Source organism: Ahaetulla prasina, chromosome 3 (assembly GCF_028640845.1).
Source record: "Ahaetulla prasina isolate Xishuangbanna chromosome 3, ASM2864084v1, whole genome shotgun sequence".
NCBI classification, from domain to species: Eukaryota; Metazoa; Chordata; class Lepidosauria; order Squamata; family Colubridae; genus Ahaetulla; species Ahaetulla prasina.
Window position 1 is genome coordinate 80,989,597 of NC_080541.1, and position 22,686 is coordinate 81,012,282.

General features: G+C 42.3%; 1 protein-coding gene across 4 annotated transcripts in view; it reads left to right on the top strand.

Annotated features, from left to right (window-relative positions):
• The window catches only part of LOC131194624 (eukaryotic translation elongation factor 1 epsilon-1-like), a 38,672-nt gene that overhangs the window by 10,204 nt on the left and 5,782 nt on the right, over window positions 1–22,686 (top strand). Inside the window, exons 1-4 of one of the 4 annotated variants that reach the window (XM_058175824.1) lie at window positions 5,898–6,189; window positions 8,091–8,173; window positions 8,948–9,077; window positions 18,954–19,012. In XM_058175824.1, the coding sequence (XP_058031807.1) occupies window positions 6,069–6,189; window positions 8,091–8,173; window positions 8,948–9,077; window positions 18,954–19,012 (393 nt within the window). In that variant the 5' untranslated portion in view covers window positions 5,898–6,068. Of the gene's footprint in view, window positions 1–5,897; window positions 6,190–8,090; window positions 8,174–8,947; window positions 9,078–18,953; window positions 19,013–22,686 lie in introns of those variants that run through there. The other 3 variants (XR_009154245.1, XR_009154246.1, XR_009154247.1) reach the window with 3 other exon arrangements.

Below are 22,686 nucleotides of genomic sequence, written 5' to 3' on the forward strand. Positions count from 1 at the left end.
TAATAAATGTCTCCCTGAGCAACAGAAATTTTGGACTCAATTGTGGTTGTAAGTTGAGGAATACCTGTACTTGTTATATTCCTGAACCTATGCACCTTCCTGCAGCGGTAATAACTGCAAACATTTCAGCTGCTACTTGGATCTTAATCTTCACTGCCAAGCGAAGAGGGAAGATGGTATTTTAATAAGCATTACATCTTAAGGATATCCTTTTTTCCCCTTCTGATGTTAGCTTGGCTCCCTTTAAGAAGATTTGGAACCATTAAACTTTTCCTTTTATTGGAAGAACTAAATCACTCTCAGCTTTCTTCAGCCTCGTGATCTAATGTGACAGCTCCTGGGCTACATCTATTCTACTTCAAAGAGGCAGGTAGCCTAAGGCCAGAGCTGGATTGCAGATTCCCCAGATTTGGCTTGCTGTTCCTGCTGGGTGTCATTTGTCTTCTTAGTCTTGCAATGGGTAATTTCTGTCCTCCCCTAACATCATCTGTCTGAGCAGTTCCTGCCTGGCAGGCCTGTCTGTCCAGGTTGAGCATCAAATACCATAACCATATGATTAATCTGATAAGGCAACTACTCTGAAACCATTCGGCCCCAGGCTTGCTTTAACCAGGATCAGCATTGCAGCCTGCAAACTTCTAACAATCGTGACCATAGTCTTAGTTTTCCACAGATGCTGCCCACGGACGTATTACGCTTTTGCAAAGTATCTCCTCTGCCCCACAACTCCCCTCTTAAAAGAATGTCACTCTGATTGCTTCTCTTGCCTGAAAAGTCTGCCTCAACAGGTTTGGGTTTCCCTGCCCGCCGTCAGCATTCAAGTCGTGCACCGCCATTTGAATGAAACAATCCTTTAGTGGAGTATCATTGCTAGACAGCCTGTGGGAAAAAACGGCAGGACTCTTCATGTTAATCTGAAACTTCTACAGTACAAAATGCCCCTAACGCTAATTGCAGATGGCAAGATAATCCCCAAAACAGAACATCGCTTCGATTGCAAGGCAAAAGTGACACAATTTGTTTAGTAAATCTTCCCCAAGACACTACATGATGACTACATATGTTGATTTTCAGGCTCAGAGCTCACCATTCCCAAGTTTTATGACGTGATTATTTTTTTTTTACAAAAAAACAAAAATAGACTTCGCTTTTAATATTTTTCCTAGCCCATATTTATTTAGGGAGGACACATATTTATTCTTACAAATGTTCAAGAAAGTAAAGGAGTATAATATTAATACAAATGTAAGTTTATAGAACATAGAAGAACAGATAAAGATAACAGTAGTTGAGAAAGCCAATTTAACCAGTAAAATAAGGGTGGATAGTCAATAATTCTCAGATTAAAGTATCAGAATACTATGAAATATTTCATAATATGTAGTTATAATGTCTATTGAACATTTAAAATATTTGGTTAACTCATTCGAATTATCAAAAGGAAGCTATAAATGACGAACAATACATTAATAAAGGAATTAACATATAGGCCAAATGTCACATTTAAATATAAACTCTAAAGTTCAAATTTCAGCTATGCCACAATTCTGTGTGTAAAGCTGTAATCTTAAAAAATACTCCTTTGCATGGCTATTTGATGCTAAAGAAACATTCCTCTCAGAAGTAAAGAAAAATGAAATACTATGTTGTTAAGGACATTTCAAAGGATAGATTAGTCTGGAAGATATTCTTCTATAAATACTTCATTTTCTCCACTGTTTAATCTAAGATGCTCTACTCTATTTTTAAATTTTATTTCTTTGTCCAAGGCTAGGCCTTTTTCCCCCTTGAAAATCAATTCTCCAAGTATCTGGAGGAGCATTTGAATAGAACCTCAATTATACTATCTCCTGCTTTTAAAGCTGTTTAATTTTTTTTTCAGTTCTAAGATTGCTTCTTTAATTTGTGAGATATGCAGATTTTACAAATACATATTGCAGAAGGTATCTTTCTCATGCTTTCTATCAACTCCCCAAATTTCCAAAAATCCATCCACTGATGATTAAGGTAGACTTTAAGTAAAATGAAAAAATTGAAAGAAGATATAGATCTCTTTATAAGCCTTCCTAACCTAATTCTTCTGACATGCCTCTAAATTTCAGATTGCTTTTATACAGTTCAGTTTTTAACAGTTATGGCTTAGCTCAGTGGTAGTCAACCTGGTCCCTACCGCCCACTAGTGGGCGTTCCAGCTTTTATGGTGGGCGGTAGGGGTTTTGTCCGATACTGAAGCACTTTCCCTTTTTTTAATTTAATTGACTTTTTAAAAAAATTTCATAGCATTATTTAAAAACATTTTCATTAGGTTTTCATAAAATTCCCCGTGACAATTTAAATTTCTGAAAATATACTATTTGTAAGGCCCGCGCATAACCTTAGTTCACGTTACGTAAGTGAAACTAAATGGCGCTATAGTGCGACCGCAAACAAAAGAACCTCATCCCAGAATAGCTCGCGCATCTCCCCCACACCACCCAGCTGGAACAGACAAGTAGAGCTGGTAGCCGGCGCCCCCCTCCCAAAACCCAATCCACAATGCGCGAGAGGCATGCGCAGGCAACGATACACGGTGCATTACTGTGGAACCAGTGGGTGGTTAGAAAATTTTACTACTAACAGAGATACAAAAGTGAGCGGTAGGTATAAAAAGGTTGACTACCCCTGGCTTAGCTTCTTATTTGTTCAGTTCCATCCAATGAGATTTTTGAACTAAACATGGTTCTGAATATTCAGACTTTACATCTTAAATCTCTGTATTCTAAGATTCAACTTGGGTTGCCAGTTCTATCATATCTGTCATCTATTCTTGCCCAGAGTGTATTGAAAATCGCTTGCATTTCGTGATTGTTGAAATAACAATAGTTGTTGAATTATTTTATTTATTATCTTCCATAAAAAGAACTACAGGGATTGTTGTTTTTATTTCTTCTTGAAAAATAATACGTACCACAAATCAAACCAATAGGAGTAAAAAATCAAAAATGAAAATCATTAAGATTTGATATATTACACAAAAGTAGTAAATTTGTTATACTTTGAAAAATATATACAAGAATACTTTAATTGAATTGGATAAATCATCATCATCACCAGTCAATGATATTTGTGATACATTTCAGTTCAGTTGACTGAGTTTCCTGTTTAATAAAAAGTTTATAATAATAATAATACATTCAACTTGTATTTCATTCAACTCTAACAATTTTTTTAAAAATAACATTTTTTATATTTCTCAGATACTAAAATATGTTTATTAATTTTTGCCTGACCGTTAAGCAATCTCTGCTTTTTTCATAACCATTAGTTTCCATTCATTCTATTACAAAAGTCTTCAATTAAAATTATTAAATGATGAAAAAATTCTATAAGCATATATTAAAACAAAACTCAGTGTGAAACATTTTTGAAACAAAAAGAGGATTGTGGCTTTGAATCCTACATTCTGAAATATATTTTCATTAGTTCTATGATTACTTCTATTACATATAAGAAAAAATTGAAACATTAGTCTTTTTCAAGGTAATTAATTTTATGACATTTATGGAACACATATTTTTGTACTTGCACCTTTTGCGTGGTTGTATATCTGCACCTGACATCTTCTGCATCTAACTGTTGAAAGTTGGGAAATGCTATTTCCAGAAACATGATTACTTATAACTAGTGAAACAAATTATCAAATTACGAAATATTAAATTAAAATTTGTCAGTGATCCGAGCAACTTGTGACCTGTTGGCAGATCATGAGGGACAATTTTATTTGCCACACTTCATCACCTACCCATTTTTTACTGCTGCAACTGTATATTTATCTTGCTTTTTTATTTATTGATTTATATGTGACAATTCTCTGATAAAATCAAGATAGCCTTTTTTCCCCCACAACAATCCTGTAAGTAAAAACCACCTAGTTTGGGTAATAAAACGTCTGCAAGAAAATAACCAAAGTGCACTAAGAAAGAGAAAGTTATTTACCCCATCAAGTATACAAAGATTAAAAACAAACGAAATAATGATCTGGTATTGCAAATCAAGTTAAATTAACATTAGCATTGACAAAATCACTATCAGCCAATTGCAAAAGGCAGCTTTGCTTGGAACAGCTTACATCTTGCAATACTTTTATATTATTAAACAACATCTGCCTATCCCATACCCTTGGAAAGGATTTGATAGGTGGGGAAAAATGTCAAAACCAGTCTAAACATCTAGCCAATTATGCAACTAACCATAAACAGAAGTTCAATTATTGTTCCTCGTTGTTTTGCATGATGTTATTCAGACCATACCTAGAATATTGCATCCAAGTTTTGATACTGCATTTTAGGAAATCTCCAAATGTCTATGGAGATCTTAATCATCCAGGTCATGGTTATCTCAAAGGAGCTTTTTCCAAAAGATAACTAGACTATGTTGGTGGGTTTTTTTCTTTGAAATCCTTTCACTTCTCATCCAAGAAGCTTCTTCAGTTTTTTGAGAACTGAAGAAGCTTCTTGGGTGAGAAGCGAAACATTTTCAAAGAAAAAGAAAACCAATATAGTCTAGTTACCTTTTGGAAAAAGCTCCTTTGGGATGTTTCCAGGTTTTAATAGTCAAGACAATAAGGGTCCTGAAGGGAAAATTGTATGAAGAATGGTTGGAGATGTTGGGTATATTTAGCCTGAGACATAGTAACTATTTTAAAGTACCTGAAATGCTGTCAGGAGGACAGAACTAATAACCATTGTTCCTGAAGACTGAACAATGAAACAAAAGATTTAAATAACAAAGATGATGATTTTGGTTGACATCAGGAAAATCTTATTGATTTTATAAATATTTTCAAAGAAAAGTTTAGAGTTTTAAAATGGATATTTAAAAAAGGTTTTTACCCTTTAAGGTTAAAACATACGAGAAAGTTCTTATTATTTCTTGCTGTGGAAAATAATATTCATTAATATTAGAGACAGTTAAATTGATTGTGTTATTCAAAGAAAAGAATATATCTAATTTTGTTTCAACTTGGAAGCTGCTTCTGGGTTTTGTGATGGAAAAAATGAAACTTTTAATTTGGTTTTGCTGATTAGACACGTTAGCTGTTATAGAAATGGCTAATATAGATCATTGTGTAAAAGTAAGAAGTTGAGGTTGTAATTTTATTATCTTCTACTGTGCTAAAATGAGTCAGAAGTCAAAGCCTTTTTTTTCTTTTACAAACCCTTCTTGCCCAAACTTTCTCCTTTCCCCCTTTTTCTCCCCATAGTTTCCTATTATGTCCCTTTTCTTTATGGTTTATGTTCTGATAAACTAATTTACACCACTCCAGGTGCTTAAGCAAAGACCAAATGGCCCTCCCTTGGGGACATTACTATGGTGCATTCCTTCAATAATTATGAGGTTGGAGTAAATAAGATCCTTTGACCCTTACTATGATTCTATGAATACCTTCTGGGATCTCTTAACCAGCAAAGGAACTTTCCTCATATACATCAGGGAGATTTCACAAATACTCAAATTTGCTTGTAAATTAAAGAACATAACAGTCAAGCTTCTCTATTCTTATTTCCATTTCCTGCAGGGCTAAGCATGACGTTCGCAGCATTTCACAAAAAATATGAAATAATATGTTGCTGGAATGAAGCTGATTTGCTGCGTTTAAAATGTATTGTTCCTGATGCAATATTTGTTGCACAGTCTACAGAAACTGCAAGTTAGGAAGGGAGATATTTTTAAATAGATGGAAATACTCTCCACCATCTACCTGTAGACCTAGATCTCTCTAGATTTCTTCAAAAAGATGGCCAATTCATATTCACAATGCATGCCCCTTAGCTCCCGATCTGTGACGTAGACCTTAAGTAGAACGAGCCATTCGGGAATCCTTCAATGAGACGTCAACTGTTGACGTCATAGAGGACGCTTTCTCCCTCCGGTAGTTTTGGAAACGGCTTCGCGAAGTGAAAGCCTTCCTGCTCATGCGCAGTAACCAAATGTAAATCCAGAGCCTTATGACAGTTGCGCATGCGCTTTCGTAAGGAGGAACTCCCGAGTCGTCTTGCTGCGGTCCTCCTCGGGAGGCTTTGAGTGAAATGAGCAGCGGGGCTGCCGGGACCTTAAGCATCAATAAAACTGCGGAGTCTCCGGTTTCTGGAAGCGGTAATAAAAGGAGGGATTCACTGGGGTCCGCGTCCTCATGTCCTATTTTTAAAGGTAGGAAATGCTGGTCCTTCCTTTTGCTTTCCTCCGTTAAGTTTCAATTCTCTTGCATGCTTATAGGGTAATTGCAAACATATTCCATAGTATCCCTAGAGTAACGAGGGAGTAGTTTGCTTTGGAAATAGAGCGGGCATGGTAATGGTGGTTGGCGGTGAACCGCCTTCCTTGCGATCTATTGCCCAATAACATCAGAAGGAAGCAGAAGAAGCGAAGGTCCTCAAGACAGCAAAGGTATTTGGACGAAATTCGCACAAACTATTCTAAACCCTTTGTGTATAAAAAAAAAAAACCCAATGGATTCTGAAAGGAAACAGAAAGGATAAAATAATAAATTGCCTATGTCCTAGCTAAGAGCCTTGGAATGGTCCCCTGGAAGAAAGACCAACTCTGCATGATCTGTCAAGCAAATGGAAGTTTTTCAGTGTTGGGCTAATTCAGTTGAACTTGGTTAGAGTTGGCTTATGGAAGGATGGCTTAAGAGGGCTTTTACTGTCTGAAGGCATCCTTACTTCTCTCTTGCCATTTTTGTCTGTTCTTGGTAGGACTTTTATTTTTTATGGTATTTTGCGATTCGCTTTGTTTTATTTGATTGATTATCCTGTGGATGTTTTATTAAAAATTGTTGATGGTAACCTGCCAACTACAGTTGCAGTGGTGAAGAGTACATTGTTGGAAGACTTAAAAAAACAAGTTAGGGATAGGCCATCATGGAGATAACCGTTGGGGTGTCCAGGAGTCAAAAATGATTTGATGGCACATAATCAGTCAGTCAATGAGTTAAACATGCCCAGAGTCAACAACTCTTGTACATTCCATAGTATCTTTTTGCCTTTAAATCCAGGGATTGCACGGGCCTGAGACATATTATTACCTAAAATGGAATCCTTTCAGAAAATCATTGAGATCTGTCTAAAAACAGTATTTCTGTGGATAGTTCTATTTCTGCTTAATTTTTCCCAACCTGAGCTCCTGCACACACAATACAAAATGTTTTTTTTCCAATGGGTAGCAAAGATGGCACCTTGATGAGCTAGTTGAGCTGAGTAACTATGAGGGTTTCACAGAATTGGGGTTTTTTTGGACACATCAAAACAATTGACAAGGATATAATTAGCATTTCTTTTATTTTTAAAATGTTCCATTTACTTCACCCTAAGTAGTACAATAAAATGTATAGGTTTCATATATTTAAAAAAAATCTGTTCTCAGTAAATTAGCAAGGAAGTTCCTTGACAAAATTACTCTGTAAAATGGTCTGTCTGTAGACATAATTTTGTGTATCTGCTTTAAGGTATAAAGCAATCGTTTTGCGTGCAACTCTTTATAGTCAAAAGTTCAACAAATGTTTGAGTGCCTGTTGATAGAAGGGAGTTTACTTTGATATCTCCTAAACTTTATGGAATTAAAGTGGCTTTTGTAATGGCAGTACAAACTTGGACACTGATTTGTCTATAAAGCAACATAAAAAAACCTTAATAGCAATAGCATTTAGATTTATATACCGCTTCACAGTGCTTTACAGCACTCTTTAAGTGGTTCACAGAGCCAGCATATTGCCCCCAAAAATCTGGGTCCTCATTTTATCGACCTTGGAAGGATGAAAGGCTGAGTCAACCTTCAGCCAGTGAGACTTGAACTGCCGAACTGTTGACAGCCGATAATAAGCAGAATTAGCCTGCAGTACTGCATTTTAACCACTGTGCCACCATGGCTCATATACTGTTACTTTGAAGGAATTTTCCTCTCTGTAGCTGTGGGGAAACTGTAAGGGAGAAAAACTACTATAAAAGAGAAAAGTGGACTACAGAGGAAGAAAAAAAAATCTCAGCCTACCCAAGTTTTTATATATCCCTAGTAATATATAAATAGGTTATAATTCATCATTTTTCTTGTAGATGTTGGCGAAATATATTCCCGACTTCTGGACCACAGACCAGTTATTCAAGGAGAAATTCGTTATTTCATCAAAGAATTTGAAGTATGTTAGTTATTGTTTTGAAATGAAGTATGATGGATTTGTGGAAGAAGGTGATCTCGAATTAAAAAGCAAGGCTGCACTAGCATATTATGTAAATTATAGAGAGACTGACTTTTCATTTTTTTTAAAAATATGTGAAATATGCAGAAAAATGCTTTTTTAATGTTAAATGCTCTTTCAAGGCATTTAAATATTAAATGCCCTTTCAAGGTATTTAAATATTAAATGTCCTTTCAAGGCATTTAAATATTTAATGCCCAAATTCAAGCATAATATTGAACATAATTGCCACAAGATGGCAGCAAAACTTAAATAAGAATAAGAAGATAATGTATGAAATTCTGGTAGCTTTCTATCTGCCAGAGTGATTTTCTTTCAAGACTGGATGATAAAATGAACAAATAAAATTATAAAAATGCTTATTGTTTAAACATGATGTTTAAATGACGAACAGTGAGGATATATTAACATACAATGTGGGAATATTAATTGTGCAGTTACTGCATAAGCATATATAATCAGTAATACGTTCCCCTGAGTATTGCTGAGTTATTTCCAAGTACTTATGTAGTCAAAGGGAGTCTAAGAATTAAAAATCTAGATATTTTAATCTGTTTCACAATGAAAATGTGTACATGTCTGATTAGCTGTAAATATCACTGAGTTCAATGAATTTTACTTTCCAGTAAGGGGTATAGAATTTCAGTTTAGTTCTTTTTTAAGTGAAACTGGATTTGATGTTAATAAAATGTCAACTTTCTTTTTTTCAAACAGGAAAAAAGGGGTCTCCGAGAATTGCGGGTTCTTGAAAACTTAAACAACACAATATTTGAGGCAAATGACAAGATTTTGCCAAAATGCGAAGAAGTAATGCATGGAAATCTAAATGAAATATTAAAGAGATGTAAGGGGAAATTTATATTCTTTTGTATTTAAAGAATACTGTCAAAATGTATAGATTCTCAAAACACCAATGACCTTACCCACCCTTTTGAAACTGGAAAAAAATGCATTTTCTTAGAGAGTTTTGTTGACTTGTGTAATGACTAACCTGGGTTTGGGGACTTGAGCCTGGGCAAGGTCTCCAGTGGGAACACAGACTATCTTTGTGCTGAATTGCAGCACAACTTTGCTGGTAGCATTTCACTTCAAAGAAAAATAAATGGATGACTTTTCATTTGCAAAAAAAAAAAATAGGAGAGGGAGGAATGTAAACTGCATCTGATATACAACCTCTTTGGCATTATGAGAACTGCCCTCAGGCAACCCAGCTTCCAGATGGTTTTTGGTAGCCCATAAATTGGGCCTGAGTGCTAACAATATAATTTGGCTTTTGTAAAACTATCACAAAATTGGATATATTTCTGTTCTAGGTAGTGACATCAGATCAGTCCAATAATATGCCTCATGTTTCAATGAAGCATTTGGTATTGTTTATTAATTTGTCACATTTATAATCAGCCAGATGAAACAGAGACTCTTGTCTCTAATCAAAGCCTTATAATGCAAAACAAGAATTAAAGCATCAAAAAACAAATTATCTAAAATGATAGCAAATCCAATTCTGATGGAGCTATAATGTAATATAAACCATAGTAAAATATAGACATCCATCCTAGATACAATACAGTAGTGACAGTTTAAATATCAAAGGTTTGTCCAACATCTAGAAGAGAAATAAAAGAGCTCTGACTTTAGCATGACCCAAGTAGTTGATGGCCCTACTCACATTGGGGGTGGCACTCTGGACCTGAATTTTGTCTCTGGTCAGTGGTCGAGAGATCTGGACTTAAAGGAAATAGTCACTGAACCTTTGTCATGGTCAGATCACTCTCTTCTTCGTCTGGACTTTCTCACCGCCATTCACCACCGCAGGGAGATGGAGCCGACACGTTGGTTCCGTCCCAGGCGCCTGATGGACCCGGAGGGGTTCCGGACGGAGCTTGGGCCATTTCCTGAGGGTCTGGCTCACGGTTCGGCTGAGGAACTTGTTGCGGCCTGGGAATGGGCCGCGGCGGGGGCCTTAGACCGTGTCGTGCCTTTGCGGCCTCTGACCCGGCGCAGGTCCCAACCGCCCTTGGTTCTCCGAGGAGCTGAGAGGATGAAGCGCCGGAGAAGACGCCTAGAGAGTTCCTGGAGGTCTAGCCGTTCAGAAGCTGATCGACACTAGTGAAGTCCTATACTAGGGCTTACCTAGTGGCATTGAGGGAAGCGAGGCGAGCTACGCCTCCCTCATTGCATCGGCAGATAACCGCCCAGCCGCCCTGTTTGGGTGACCCGCTCCCTCCTACACCAGGGGAGCGGGATGACCCGCTGCAGGACGTGCTGAGGAGTTTAACGGTTATCTATACGATAAAATCGCTCAGCTTCGGGATGGTTTGGACCAAGATTGCGTGATACGGGTGAGACGGCTGAGGGTGGTCTTGGTGACATTTTATGGGATGAGTTTGACCCTGTCGCCCCGAGGACATGGACAGGTTGTTGGGGAGGCTGAATGCCACCACGTGTTTACTGGACCCGTGCCCTCCTGGTTGGTGCTGGCCACGCAGGAGGTGACACGAGGCTGGCTCCAGGCGATTACGAGCGCTTCTTTGGTGGAGGGTGTCTTCCGCCGCCTTGAAAGAGGCGGTGGTGAGGCCCTCCTCAAGAAGCCTTCCTGACCCGCTGTTTTAGGTAATTATCGTCCGGTCTCCAACCCGCTCGCGAAGGTTGTAGAGAGTATGGTGGCATATCAGTTTCCTTGCACCTGGATGAAACTGTCTATCTAGACCTGCTCCAGTCCGGTTTCCGCCCGGTTACAGCATGGAGACGGCTTTGGTCGCGTTGGTGGATGATCTCTGGAGGGCCAGGGATAGGGGTTGTTCCTCTGCCCTGGTCCTATTAGACCTCTCAGCGGCTTTCGATACCATCGACCATGGTATCCTGCTGCGCCGGTTGGAGGGATTGGGAGTGGAGGCACCGCTTATCGGTGGTTCTCCTCCTATCTCTCCGACCGGTCGCAGTCGGTGTTGACAGGGGGCAGAGGTCGGCCCCGAGGCGCCTCACTTGTGGGGTGCCGAGGGATCGATCCTCTCGCCTTCTGTTCAACATCTACATGAAGCCGCTGGGTGAGATCATCAGTGGGTTCGTGTGAGGTACCAGCTGTACGCGGATGACACCCAGCTGTACTTTTCCACACCGGACCACCCCAATGAAGCTATCAAGTGCTGTCCCGTGTCTGGAGGCCGACGGGTCTGGATGGGGAGAAACAGGCTCAAGCTCAATCCTCCAAGACAGAGTGGCTGTGGATGCCGCATCCCGCACAGTCAGCTAACCGCGGCTGACCATCGGTGGCGAGTCATTGGCCCCGGCGGAGAGGGTGCGCAACTTAGCGCCTCCTGGATGAACGGCTGTCTCTAGAAGATCATTTGACGGCCGCTCCAGGAGAGCGTTCTACCAGGTTCGCCTGGTGCGCCAGTTGCGCCTTTCTGGACCGGGATGCCCTGTGCACGGTCACCACGCCTCGTGACGCCTCGCCTGGATTACTGCAACGCCTCACATGGGGCTTCCTTGAAGGGCATCCGGAGGCTGCAGTTAGTCCAGAATGCGGCTGCGCTGGTGATAGATGGAGCCCTCGTGGCTCCCGTGATAACACCCATCCTGCACAGGCTGCACTGGCTACCTGTGGCCTTCCGGTGCGCTCAAGGTTTTGGTGACCACCTTTAAAGCGCCCATGGCATAGGGCCGGGTTATTTACGGGACCGCCTACTGCTACCAGATACCTCTCACCGACCTGCGCGCCTCACAGAGAGGGACTCTCAGGGTGCCGCCAGCTAGGCAGTGTCGCCTGGCGACGCCCAGGGAAGGGCCTTCTGTGGGGCTCCCACCCTCTGGAACGAACTCCCCCCAGGACTCCTTCAACTTCCGGACCTCCGAACCTTCCGCCGCGAGCTCAAGACACATTTATTCATCTGTGCAGGACTGGCTTAGATTTTAAATTTATAGGGGTTTTAAATTGGTTTTAATATTTATATTTCCATTTTAATAATTGGGGCATTAGAATAAGTTTTTTAATGACTATTTTAATTTGTATATTGATGTTTTTATATGCCTGTGAACCGCCCTGAGTCCTTTGGGAGATAGGGCAGTATATAAATTCGAATAATAAATAAATAAGCATCTTGTGGAATAACATTAAGGAGGAGCAGATGTAATTTCTGGAGCTGGCCCACTCCATAAGATAAGAGACTCAAAAATAATGTCAGCTAGCCTTAATTTCCCTTCACAAACCTGGAAATAATAGCCTTTCTCAAGTCTTATGGGTTGACATTGTTGGAAGAGGTAATCTTGTAAATATCTAGCAAAGCCATAGACAGTTTTCTAGTCAAAACCAGCACTTTGCATGGCCCAAAATACATATCAGGTGTGTTTTTTAGAGATAGCACCATTGCATTCTGCATCAATTGCAGTTTCAGAGTAGTCTTTAGAAGCAGCAGAGTATCTTGTATTGTAGTGACAGCATCCTGAGTCGCTAGCATACTCCTCATGCTCCAGTTAAGGCCATAACTGATAACATAAGTCAGTGCCAGACAAAGACTCTCCTGGCCACAATCTGCACCTGGAAGATACCAAGTTGGGGACCTGTTCCCTCCTAATTGGAAACAGAACTGTAAAACAGTTCCTCCAAATTCTAAGCTTCATTGGTGATCCAAAACGCTACCTTTCCTTTATCTATACATGTGTGCAGTAGGGTTACATACAACAGAAAACATCACTGTAGTAACTTCTTTACAGAAAGTCCTCAACTTATGACTACAATTGAGCCCGACATTTCTGTTACTAAGTGATACAGTTAAGTAAGTTTTGCCCCATTTTATGACCTTTCTTGCCATAGTTGTTAAGTGAATTGCGGCAGTTGTTAAGTTAGTAACATAGTTGTAAAGCGAATCGGACTTCCCCATTGACTTTGCTGATCAGAAAGTTGTAAGAGGTGATCATGGTGCCAAGCTTCCACATTTTAATTACATGACTATGGGGATGCTGCAATAATTGTAAGTTTGACAGTTATAAGTCACTAAATGAACTGCTGTAAGTCAAGAACTACCTGTACTGAAAAGTTAAATCGGAAGATGCTGGTTAAATTATAAAATATAAATTACGTATTATGTTCTGTTGCTGTGATTGCCGTCTTTAAATGAGTTAAATTTGCCCATAAATTAGAGAATTAGATTTCATGATATCTGTTTGTTAGACATCTGCCTCTGAAATTAACTATTTGTTTTCCCATGATGATAAATTCCATTTTACAAATGGTGAACTGTGACTTTTTCCCCTCAGATATTGAAAGTAACTATCAATTAAGGACAGCTATAAAAAACATGGTCTCCTTCGTTTCAAGCTTGACTCTGTATAACCGTATGACATATCCATGTAATTGTTTTTGGCCATAAGTTATACCCTGTTTCCCCGATAATAGGACCTAACCAGAAAATAAGTCCTATTTTCAGGATGCTCATAAAATAAGCCCTACCACCAAAATAAGCCCCAGTTAAGATTGTCAGCCAGATGGATGCATTTAGTACCGTATTTCCCCCAAAATAAGACCTAACCAGAAAATAAGCCCTAAGGCATCTTTTGGAGCAAAAATTAATATAAGACCAGGTCTTATTTTCGGGGAAACGTGTATGTGGCTTGTCCTCTCTTTTTTGAGTGGTGGTGGTGAAGGGTGAAATATTTTTTCAATTTTCTGTCTAACCTGCAGCTCTGGAATTCCTTGAGGGCTCCTCTCCAAGGACTAATAAGGCCTTGCCAGCTTAGTTACTAAGTTCAAACCAGGTTAGCCAGCTGCTACTATTATACCCCTTTATTTGTTTCAAATGCAAAGGCAAAATGCCTGTCAATAGCAATTTCTGGAATGTAAGTTGAGAGAGTACAATTTTGTCCTGTTTCTGGGTTTCCACTTGCCAGCCAGCTGGCTCTCTTAAAACAGGATGTTTGATTAAGATAAGATTTTGCTCTAAAGTAGCACGTAGTTATTTAAAAGTGTTGCGCTACCTTTACTCTATTATTTTTCAACTTAAAATAAAGGTGATAGATGTGTTCCAGACAATATATTTTCATATTTTCCTTTCATAGAGTAAAAGCATTTAATCAAATTCAATTAATATTAAAGCTTATTTTCAATGTAAAGTAGCTAACACTTTCTGCTTGGGCTGTATTGTTATAAGCTACTTTTATAAGGGTTTAGAAATTACATTTAAACTAGACTTAGCAAATCATAGAGATGTTTTGCTTAGATTAGAAAGACCTATGAGTATATAGCACATTTTGAGTTAAAGTAGCATGAGCAGAGCCAGTGTATTTCTCACATTAAAAACGGATCCATCCATTAAAAATATGAATTATTTATTTATTTTATTTATTAATCGTATTTATATACCGCCCTATCTCCCGAAGGACTCAGGGCGGTTCACAGGCATTTAAAAACATATAAATATAAATACAGAATAAAAACAATTAAGAAACTTATTTGAAAGCCCGTTAATTAAAATATACAAATAGAACCCAATTAAAACCCATGAATTTAAAACCTAGCTCAGTCCTGCACAATTAAATAAATATGTTTTAAGCCCGCGGCGGAAGGTCCGAAGGTCCGGAAGCTGGCGGAGTCCGGGGAAGTTCTGCTCCAAAGGGTGGGAGCCCCACAGAGAAGGCCTTGCCCTGGGCGCCGCCAGACGACATTGCCTTGCTGACGGCACCCTGAGGAGACCCTCTCTGTGAGAGCGCACGGGTCGGTGAGAGGTATTCGTAGCAGTAGGCGGTCCCGTAAGTAACCCGCCCAATGCCATGGAGCGCTTTAAAGGTGGTCACCAAGACCTTGAAGCGCACCCGAAAGCCACAGGTAGCCAGTGCAGTCTGCGAGGATGGTGTTATACGGGAGCCACGAGGGCTCCATCTATCACCCGCGCAGCCACGCTCTGACTAACTGCAGCCTCCGGATGCCCTTCAAGGGGAGCCCCATGTAGAGAGCATTGCAGTAATCCAGGCGAGACGTCACGAGTGCGTGAGTGACCGTGCATAGGCATCTCGGTCCAGAAAGGGCGCAACTGGCGCATCAGGCGAACCTGGTAGAACGCCTCCTGGAGACGGCCGTCAAATGGTCTTCTAGAGACAGCCGCTCATCCAGGAGGACGCCTGTTGCGGACCCTTTCCATCGGGGCCAATGACTCGCCACCGATGGTCAGCCGCGATTGCTGACTGTACCGGGATGCCGCATCCACAACCACTCTGTCTTGGCGGGATTGAGCTTGAGCCTGTTTCTCCCCATCCAGACCCGACGGCCTCCAGACACCGGGACAGCACTTCGATAGCTTCGCTGGGGTGGTCCGTGTAGAAAAGTACAGCTGGGTGTCATCCGCATACAGCTGATACTTCACAATCAAACCACTGATGATCTCACCCAGCGGTTTCATGTAGATAAAGAACAGGAGGGCGAGAGAATCGACCCCGCGGCACCCCACAAGTGAGGCGCCTCGAGTCGACCTCTGCCCCCCTGTCAACACCGACTGCATCCGGTCGGAGAGATAGGAGGAGAACCACCGATAAACGGTGCCTCCCACTCCCAATCCCTCCAACCGGCGCAGCAGGATACCATGGTCGATGGTATCGAAAGCCGCTGAGAGGGCTAATACGACCAGGACAGAGGAGCACCCCCTTTCCCTGCCCCACCAGAGATCATCCACCAACGCGACCAAAGCCGCCTCCGTGCTGTAACCGGGCCGGAAACCGGACTGGAACGGGTCTAGATAGACAGTTTCATCCAGGTGCAAGGGAAACTGATATGCCACCATATTTCTACAACCTTCGCCGCAGCGAAGGTTGAGACCGGACGATAGTTACCTAAAACAGCCGGGTCCAGGGAAGGCTTTAAGGAGGGCCTCACCACCGCCTCTTTCAAGGCGGCCGGAAGACACCTCCACCAAAGAAGCGGTCGAATCGCCTGAGCCAGCCTCGTGTCACCTCCCGAGTGGCCAGCACCAGCCAGGAGGGGCACGGGTCCAGTAAACATGTGGTGGCATTCAGCCTACCCAGCAACCTGTCCATGTCCTCAGGAGCCACAGGGTCAAACTCATCCCAAACAATATCGCCAAGACCACCTCGAACATCTCACCCGCATCACCGCAATCTTGGTCCAACCCATCCCGGTTGAACGATTTTATCGTATAGATAACCGTTAAACTCTCAGCACGGCCCTGCAGCGGGTCATCCCGCCCCTGATGTAGGAGGGAGCGGGTCACCAAACAGGGCGGCTGGGCGGTTATCTGCCGATGCAATGAGGGAGGAGGCGAGCTACCGCTTCCTCAATGCCACTAGGTAAGTCCTAGTATAGGACTTCACTAGTGTCCGATCAGCTTCCGAACGGCCAGACCTCCAGGAACTCTCTAGGCGCCTTCTCCGCGCTCATCCTCTCAGCTCCTCGGAGAACCAAGGAGCCGGTTGGGACCCGCGCCGGGTCAGAGGCCGCAAAGGCACGACACGGTCTAAGGCCCCGCCGCCCGCTCCCAGGCCGCCACAAGTTCCTCAGCCGAGCCGTGAGCCAGACCTCAGGAAATGGCCCAAGCTCCGTCCGAACCCATCAGGGTCCATCAGGCGCCTGGGCGGAACCAACGTGTCGGCTCCGCCTCCCGCGGTGGTGAATGGCGGTCAGAAAGTCCAGGCGAAGAAGAGAGTGATCTGACCATGACAAAGGTTCGATGACTATTTCCTTTAAGTCCAGATCTCTCAACCACTGTCCAGAGAGAAAATCAGGTCCAGAGTGCCACCCCAATGTGAGTAGGGCCATCAACTACTTGGGTCAGATCCAAGGCCGTCATGGAAGCCGTGAACTCCCGAGCTGCCGTCGATGATGAGCCGGAAGATGGCAAGTTAAAGTCCCCATGACTAAAAGTCTGGGGTCTCAACTGCCACCCCAGCCAGCATCTCCAGGAGCTCGGGCAGGGCAGCTGTCACGCAGCAAGGAGCCAGGTACGTGATCAGCAAGCCCATCTGACACCCACGACCCCATCTCACAAAGAGGGATTCGCACCCGCAATCTGAGGTACAGTGGTCTCCTCGGCTCTAGACTCTCTAATCACAACCGCCACCCCCACCCCTACCCTGGGCCTCGGTTGATGGAATGCACGGAAACCCGCGGGCACATCTCACAAGGGCACGCCTTCAGTGCCCAACCAGGTCTCCGTAATGCCCATAAGGTCCGCGGAACCCCTGTATAAGATCACAAACAAGGGGGCTTTGTTCACCACAGACCGAGCATTGCACAACATCAATCAAGGCCCAGGCTCTGAGGATCCTGACCATCCGGGAACGGAAAAGTCCAGGGGTCGGAGCGCGTGATCGCCAAGACATCGAGCACGCGCCTCCCGGAATTTGATATGACCCTCGCCCGCCATACCTGCCCCTCCCACTTACCGTGTCAATAGGACCACCTCACAGATAGGAACAGACTCTCCCCATAACCTCCGAACCTGATAATAAAACCGCCATGAGCATGTGCAGGAACTGGCCTCACCCGACGGGTTACCCCATTACCCGCCTTACCCTCCCACCCCTTAAAAATTCCTCTAAAACCCCACAAGCTCTTCTTTTCGTGATGCCACCTCTGTGGGTCCCAAGACCACATGGAGGCCGCCTCGATAATGAGGAGGCCATTCCTGCGAGGCGGGGCACTCGCAGGCGCAAGAGTTCACAAGCAGTATAATGCGAGCAGCTGAGACTAAGAATCGGCAAAGTAGAGGCTCCATCTCCGGATGGCAAGATGATGACTGATGGTACTAGTCCAGAATGAAGGCATACAAAGAATGGAACAGCAATTAGCACCGAATGACAGTCAAGATGGTATTCTGTCCGTGCCTAGTCCAAACATCCTGGAACCGGGGTGAGGGAAATGGTATTCCAGTCGCTGGCTACGCCCTCCTCCGTCCTCCTCTGTCCCCAACTAAATCCCATGTCCCCCAAGGAGTCCTAATAGGACCAAAACGCCATAGTAGTCTCAAAAAGGCCGAGGGGGCATGGGTGATGTTAAAATAGTCACAGTCATAGACTGGTTGCAGGGGCAACTCCGGGTGCCTCCATCGCCTCCCCGCAATCCTCCAATAACCATCTCCAGACATGGCCAGGAAAAGAATCCTAACCACTCCAGAAGCCGGGTCTCCCAGACCTCTCCTCCAAGAGGCGAAGTCCATATAAAGGCTAAACTCTCCGAGAGGCTGGGGGTATGAAGGTTGCCAAGTCCATAATCCGCAGCAGGGGAAAGCCAAGAAACCATGGCAGCGAGGCAGATGGCAATAGGGTAGATGGAATACCTCCGCAATCATCCAGGTCGCCCACGATTGCAGAGGCTGGAGCCCAAAGGCTACCCCCAAAAGTCCGGAGTCCGCAGTCAGAAGGGGCCGGAGACGAGCCAGAGGCTAGCAGCCAGCCGCCAGACGAATCGGCAGAAAACGGCCGAAAACGCCGACTCATCGCCCCACCTCCGAGCCTAAAAACATGGCCGCCAGAAACCACCGCTTGCCTACCCGCTCGCTTCTCGGCAGCCACATGTACGAGGGAGTCCAAAGACCTCTCATATGGCTGCCCGTAAGATCTACCGGGCCGGGACAGCAAGCGGCTAAACGGACGGCCGAGGCTTCGTCAACATCGGAGGGGCCTCTCGTCGCCGGAGCCGAGTCCTCAGAGCCGCGCCATCTTGCGCATGCGCAGAGCTTGAATGATGAATTGCACAACTATAAACTTTATTTTTCAGTACAGGTAGCCAACCAGATGTTCCATACATTGCAGCAAACAGAACAGGAAGAAAGTCAGGTAAATGCTAATATTTTACATTTATAAACAAGCAACATTAAGTTTATTAAGGAAGAGGGAGGCAACTGGCTGGGGGAGGCACAAGGGACTTTAAATGGATTATTTTAGCCACAAAGGGGTATCTAATATTGGGGAGGGGGGGGTCATCCCTTCAAGATAGACCAGATTAGGAAAAGAAAGTCATGAATGTGAATACTGTACACTTTTTATTACAATGTTATAAGAAGTCTGAATGTGTTCTCCACCCTCCCCCGTTTTCTATGACAAGTAGGGAGTGTCCGATCTGAAATGCTTTCTCAAATTACCCTTCTGCTCTAACTTCAGATTTCTTTTATCTCACTGTTACCTTGGTTGCACAATATTTCTTCCTCCTGTTACCTCAGGATTTTTCTGTCTATCCATTACACTAGTTCAACATTTATAAAAGGGTATATTAAACTTGCCACTTCCATTATGAGTACAGGGAATCTACACTTAACAAGGCTGAGACTGGAAACTCTGTCAAAAAATCTTGTTTAATGACAGCAGTCCAGCCATTCAGATGCCTTCATAAAGCAAGGACCTCAATGGCCGTGATTTGCAACTTCCTGCTGACTTCCTCATTGACTTTGCTTGTCCAAAACTGGCAGGAAAGATTGTAAATCACAGTCATATGACTCCAGGGGTGTTGTGCCAGCCGTAAGTACAAAGAATAGTAGTTAAATGATTACTCCCTATAATATTCAATGGATAATTGATAGAAAATTGCCCATCTTATCTTGAAATTTGAGCAGTGCTATTTGAATGAGAATAGGATGGTTTTATGTTCACAACTAGTCCATCCAGATTACCATTTTAATACTAAGATATTTTTACTTCACATCCAAGATTCTCTAGATTTGTCTTGTGCTTCTTGCTCTTTCTTCTTGGTTGATATATTGTTATCAATGAAACTGAGTGTTTTTGTTTCTTAAATCTCTGCTGTTAAATTTTTAGGGTAGTGTGCCCACCATGTCATCTAAACACTAAATCAGTCAAAGATACTTCAGGCGATACTTAATGTTCAAAGGCTATGTACCTTCAAGCTTATTTCCCTTTTTTTTCCAGATGCATATTAAATCTTTACACTGAAGCAATATGTGATTTGGTCACTTCTTAATCTGGTGTGGCTTTCAACAGGACTATTTAGGAATATATCAGTCAAAATATATACATGTTTAACTTGCAAAATGGACATTTAATTCCCATCAGATTAAAATTGCATGTAAGAATGTGAATTAAATAACTCTGAGATTCACCAATTGTTCTGAAACAAATTTAGATTTCTTTTAAAATTGTCAGGAAGGTGAAAAGTATACCTTCTTCTGGATTAGCTACACCAGAAGTAAAAAAAAAGTCATAGGCAAACCTGCAGTTTTAATTAGACTTTCATAGTTGCTTAAAAAATAGCAAAGTTGTTATATCTTCTCGGCTTCTGTATGGGTGGAAAGTTTTTCTAAGAATTTCGTTCACAGCCAGAGAAAAGGGAAATCCCTGTTTTGCATGGAACAAAAAATACCCAACAGAATGGAAATGGAAATCTTTCCTGGTCAGTCAAAAACACTGAACATATTATGACTGCAACTTTCTGAAATGAAAGCATTTCATACCTGTGGATCTTATTTCATGAAAGGCCAGATTATAAGAACATGCAGCTTGCTAGAACCTCTCTCAGATGGCGACACACTGTTGGTTTGTAATACATATTCTTAAGCCTCAGCATTAGGAAAAACTGTGCAAGAAGTTAATTCTATATTTTTCTTCTGTGCTTCCCCTAATTAGGAGTAGGCAGTCCTTTTTTTATTTTTTCAGCCCTAATAGAGGAGCACTGTAAGCAGATTGGAGCAAATTTCATATTTCTTATTTCTGTGTAGATGATAAGGGCAAAATGCTGTCAGATGCAGTGTAAATATAACATTCCTAAATTTCCTAAATGTGCTAAGAGAGAGAAAGCGTACTACAAGTTTGCACATCTATCCTCCCCTCAATCCACATATTTTCCTTCTCTTCTGATTTTGGAGCCAAACATCAAGGCACAACCTTGATCAGCCCGGTTTCTTATAGCTGTGTTGTATACCAACAGGTGAACATTAAGATTAATTATATTTGAGGAAAGAGAAGATGTCTTAGGAAAGGCAGCCTTTCTTTTTTAACCAGTGCTGAAGATTGGGATGTATTGGAGACTCTTGATCTTCTCTATGATAGTCACTCAGAAAGCAATAAGGCCTAGTCCCCAGCCTCCTTTGCTGCAGGATACATTATGTAGTTTAAAAGAGTGTCAAAGAGTCCTAGGGCAAGTATTCATCCAGTGCAGTTCCCCTAATGCTTTGAGAACTATTTTGAGGGAGAATAGTGTTCCATACACCCTGTCCATTACTGATTGCTGTCAGTTGTTTTTCTTTAAATGTTTTAGTCAATTTTCTCTTTTTAACTTACTATTAGACCAGGGCTGTCAAACTCGCAGTCACATGCTGGCCACACCCATGCCTGGTTTAATGAAGGGGGGAAAGTTGTAATACGACACGTGACGCTGCCGTGAGCTTCACACCCCTGGGTTAGACTATCAGGAAGTTACTCACGTAGTGTGGTATATATGGGACTGCCCTTGAAAACCATCTGGAAGCTGCAGTTGGCCCAAAATGGGGCAACATGGGTAATGATGGATGTACCATATTATATCACATGTCTTCTCAGCATTCTGAAATGCACCAGTTGACTCGCAAGTGCTGTTTATCACCTATATCACCTATAAACTCTTTCATGACATAAAGCCAGGCTACTTTAGAGACCGCTTGTTTCCATATTTCTACCCACCTGATGAGGTCAGGTTAAATGGGCATGCTGTGGATTCCATCAATCACACAATGCCATCTTGAAGAACCCAGAGGCATGTCTTTTCTGTGGCAGCACATGATTGCATTCAATTTTATGACATTTATTGCCTTGATCATTAAATGAAATATTATGGTGATCATGACTTGTGACCTCCCTTGCCTATTTTCCTATTGACTTTACTTGTTAGAAGCCAGCTGGGAAGGCGATCACATAATCCTGAGGCACTGTAATCAACATTAATGCAAGATTTATGTCAACCATCTGAATTATGTTCATGTGATTGAGAGGATACTGCAATGGTCATGTGAAGACTAGTTTATAAGCAGTGGTGGGATTCAAATAATTTAACAACCGGTTCGTCCAGGGTTAGGTTGGCTGCCATGGGAGGTGCGGCCCATCCCCATCCTCGAGCTCCGTCACACATGCGGGATAAACCTCCCATGACAGCCAACCTGACCCTGGGCAAACCAGTTGTTAAATTACCCACACACACCCACTATCAAAGTGGATTCTGGGCACTGCAATGAAGAAACAGGCAACAAGGGAAGGAGGAGGAGCAGGGAGAAGAAAGGGAAAGCGGCCTTCTCTTTCCCTCGCAAACTGGCTGAATCCCATCGCTCGTTGTAGGCCATATTTTTCAGCACCATCATAACTCCGAATAGTAGCTAAATAAATGGCTGTTAGTCAAGGACTACTTGCAACAATCTCTCTCGTGTAGATCAAAATATGATTTCAGACATTGAATGGTAGAACAGCCATTGATCCAAACGAGTACAGTGAGTGAACATGTATATAAGAAAATGTTTCAGAGACACTATTCT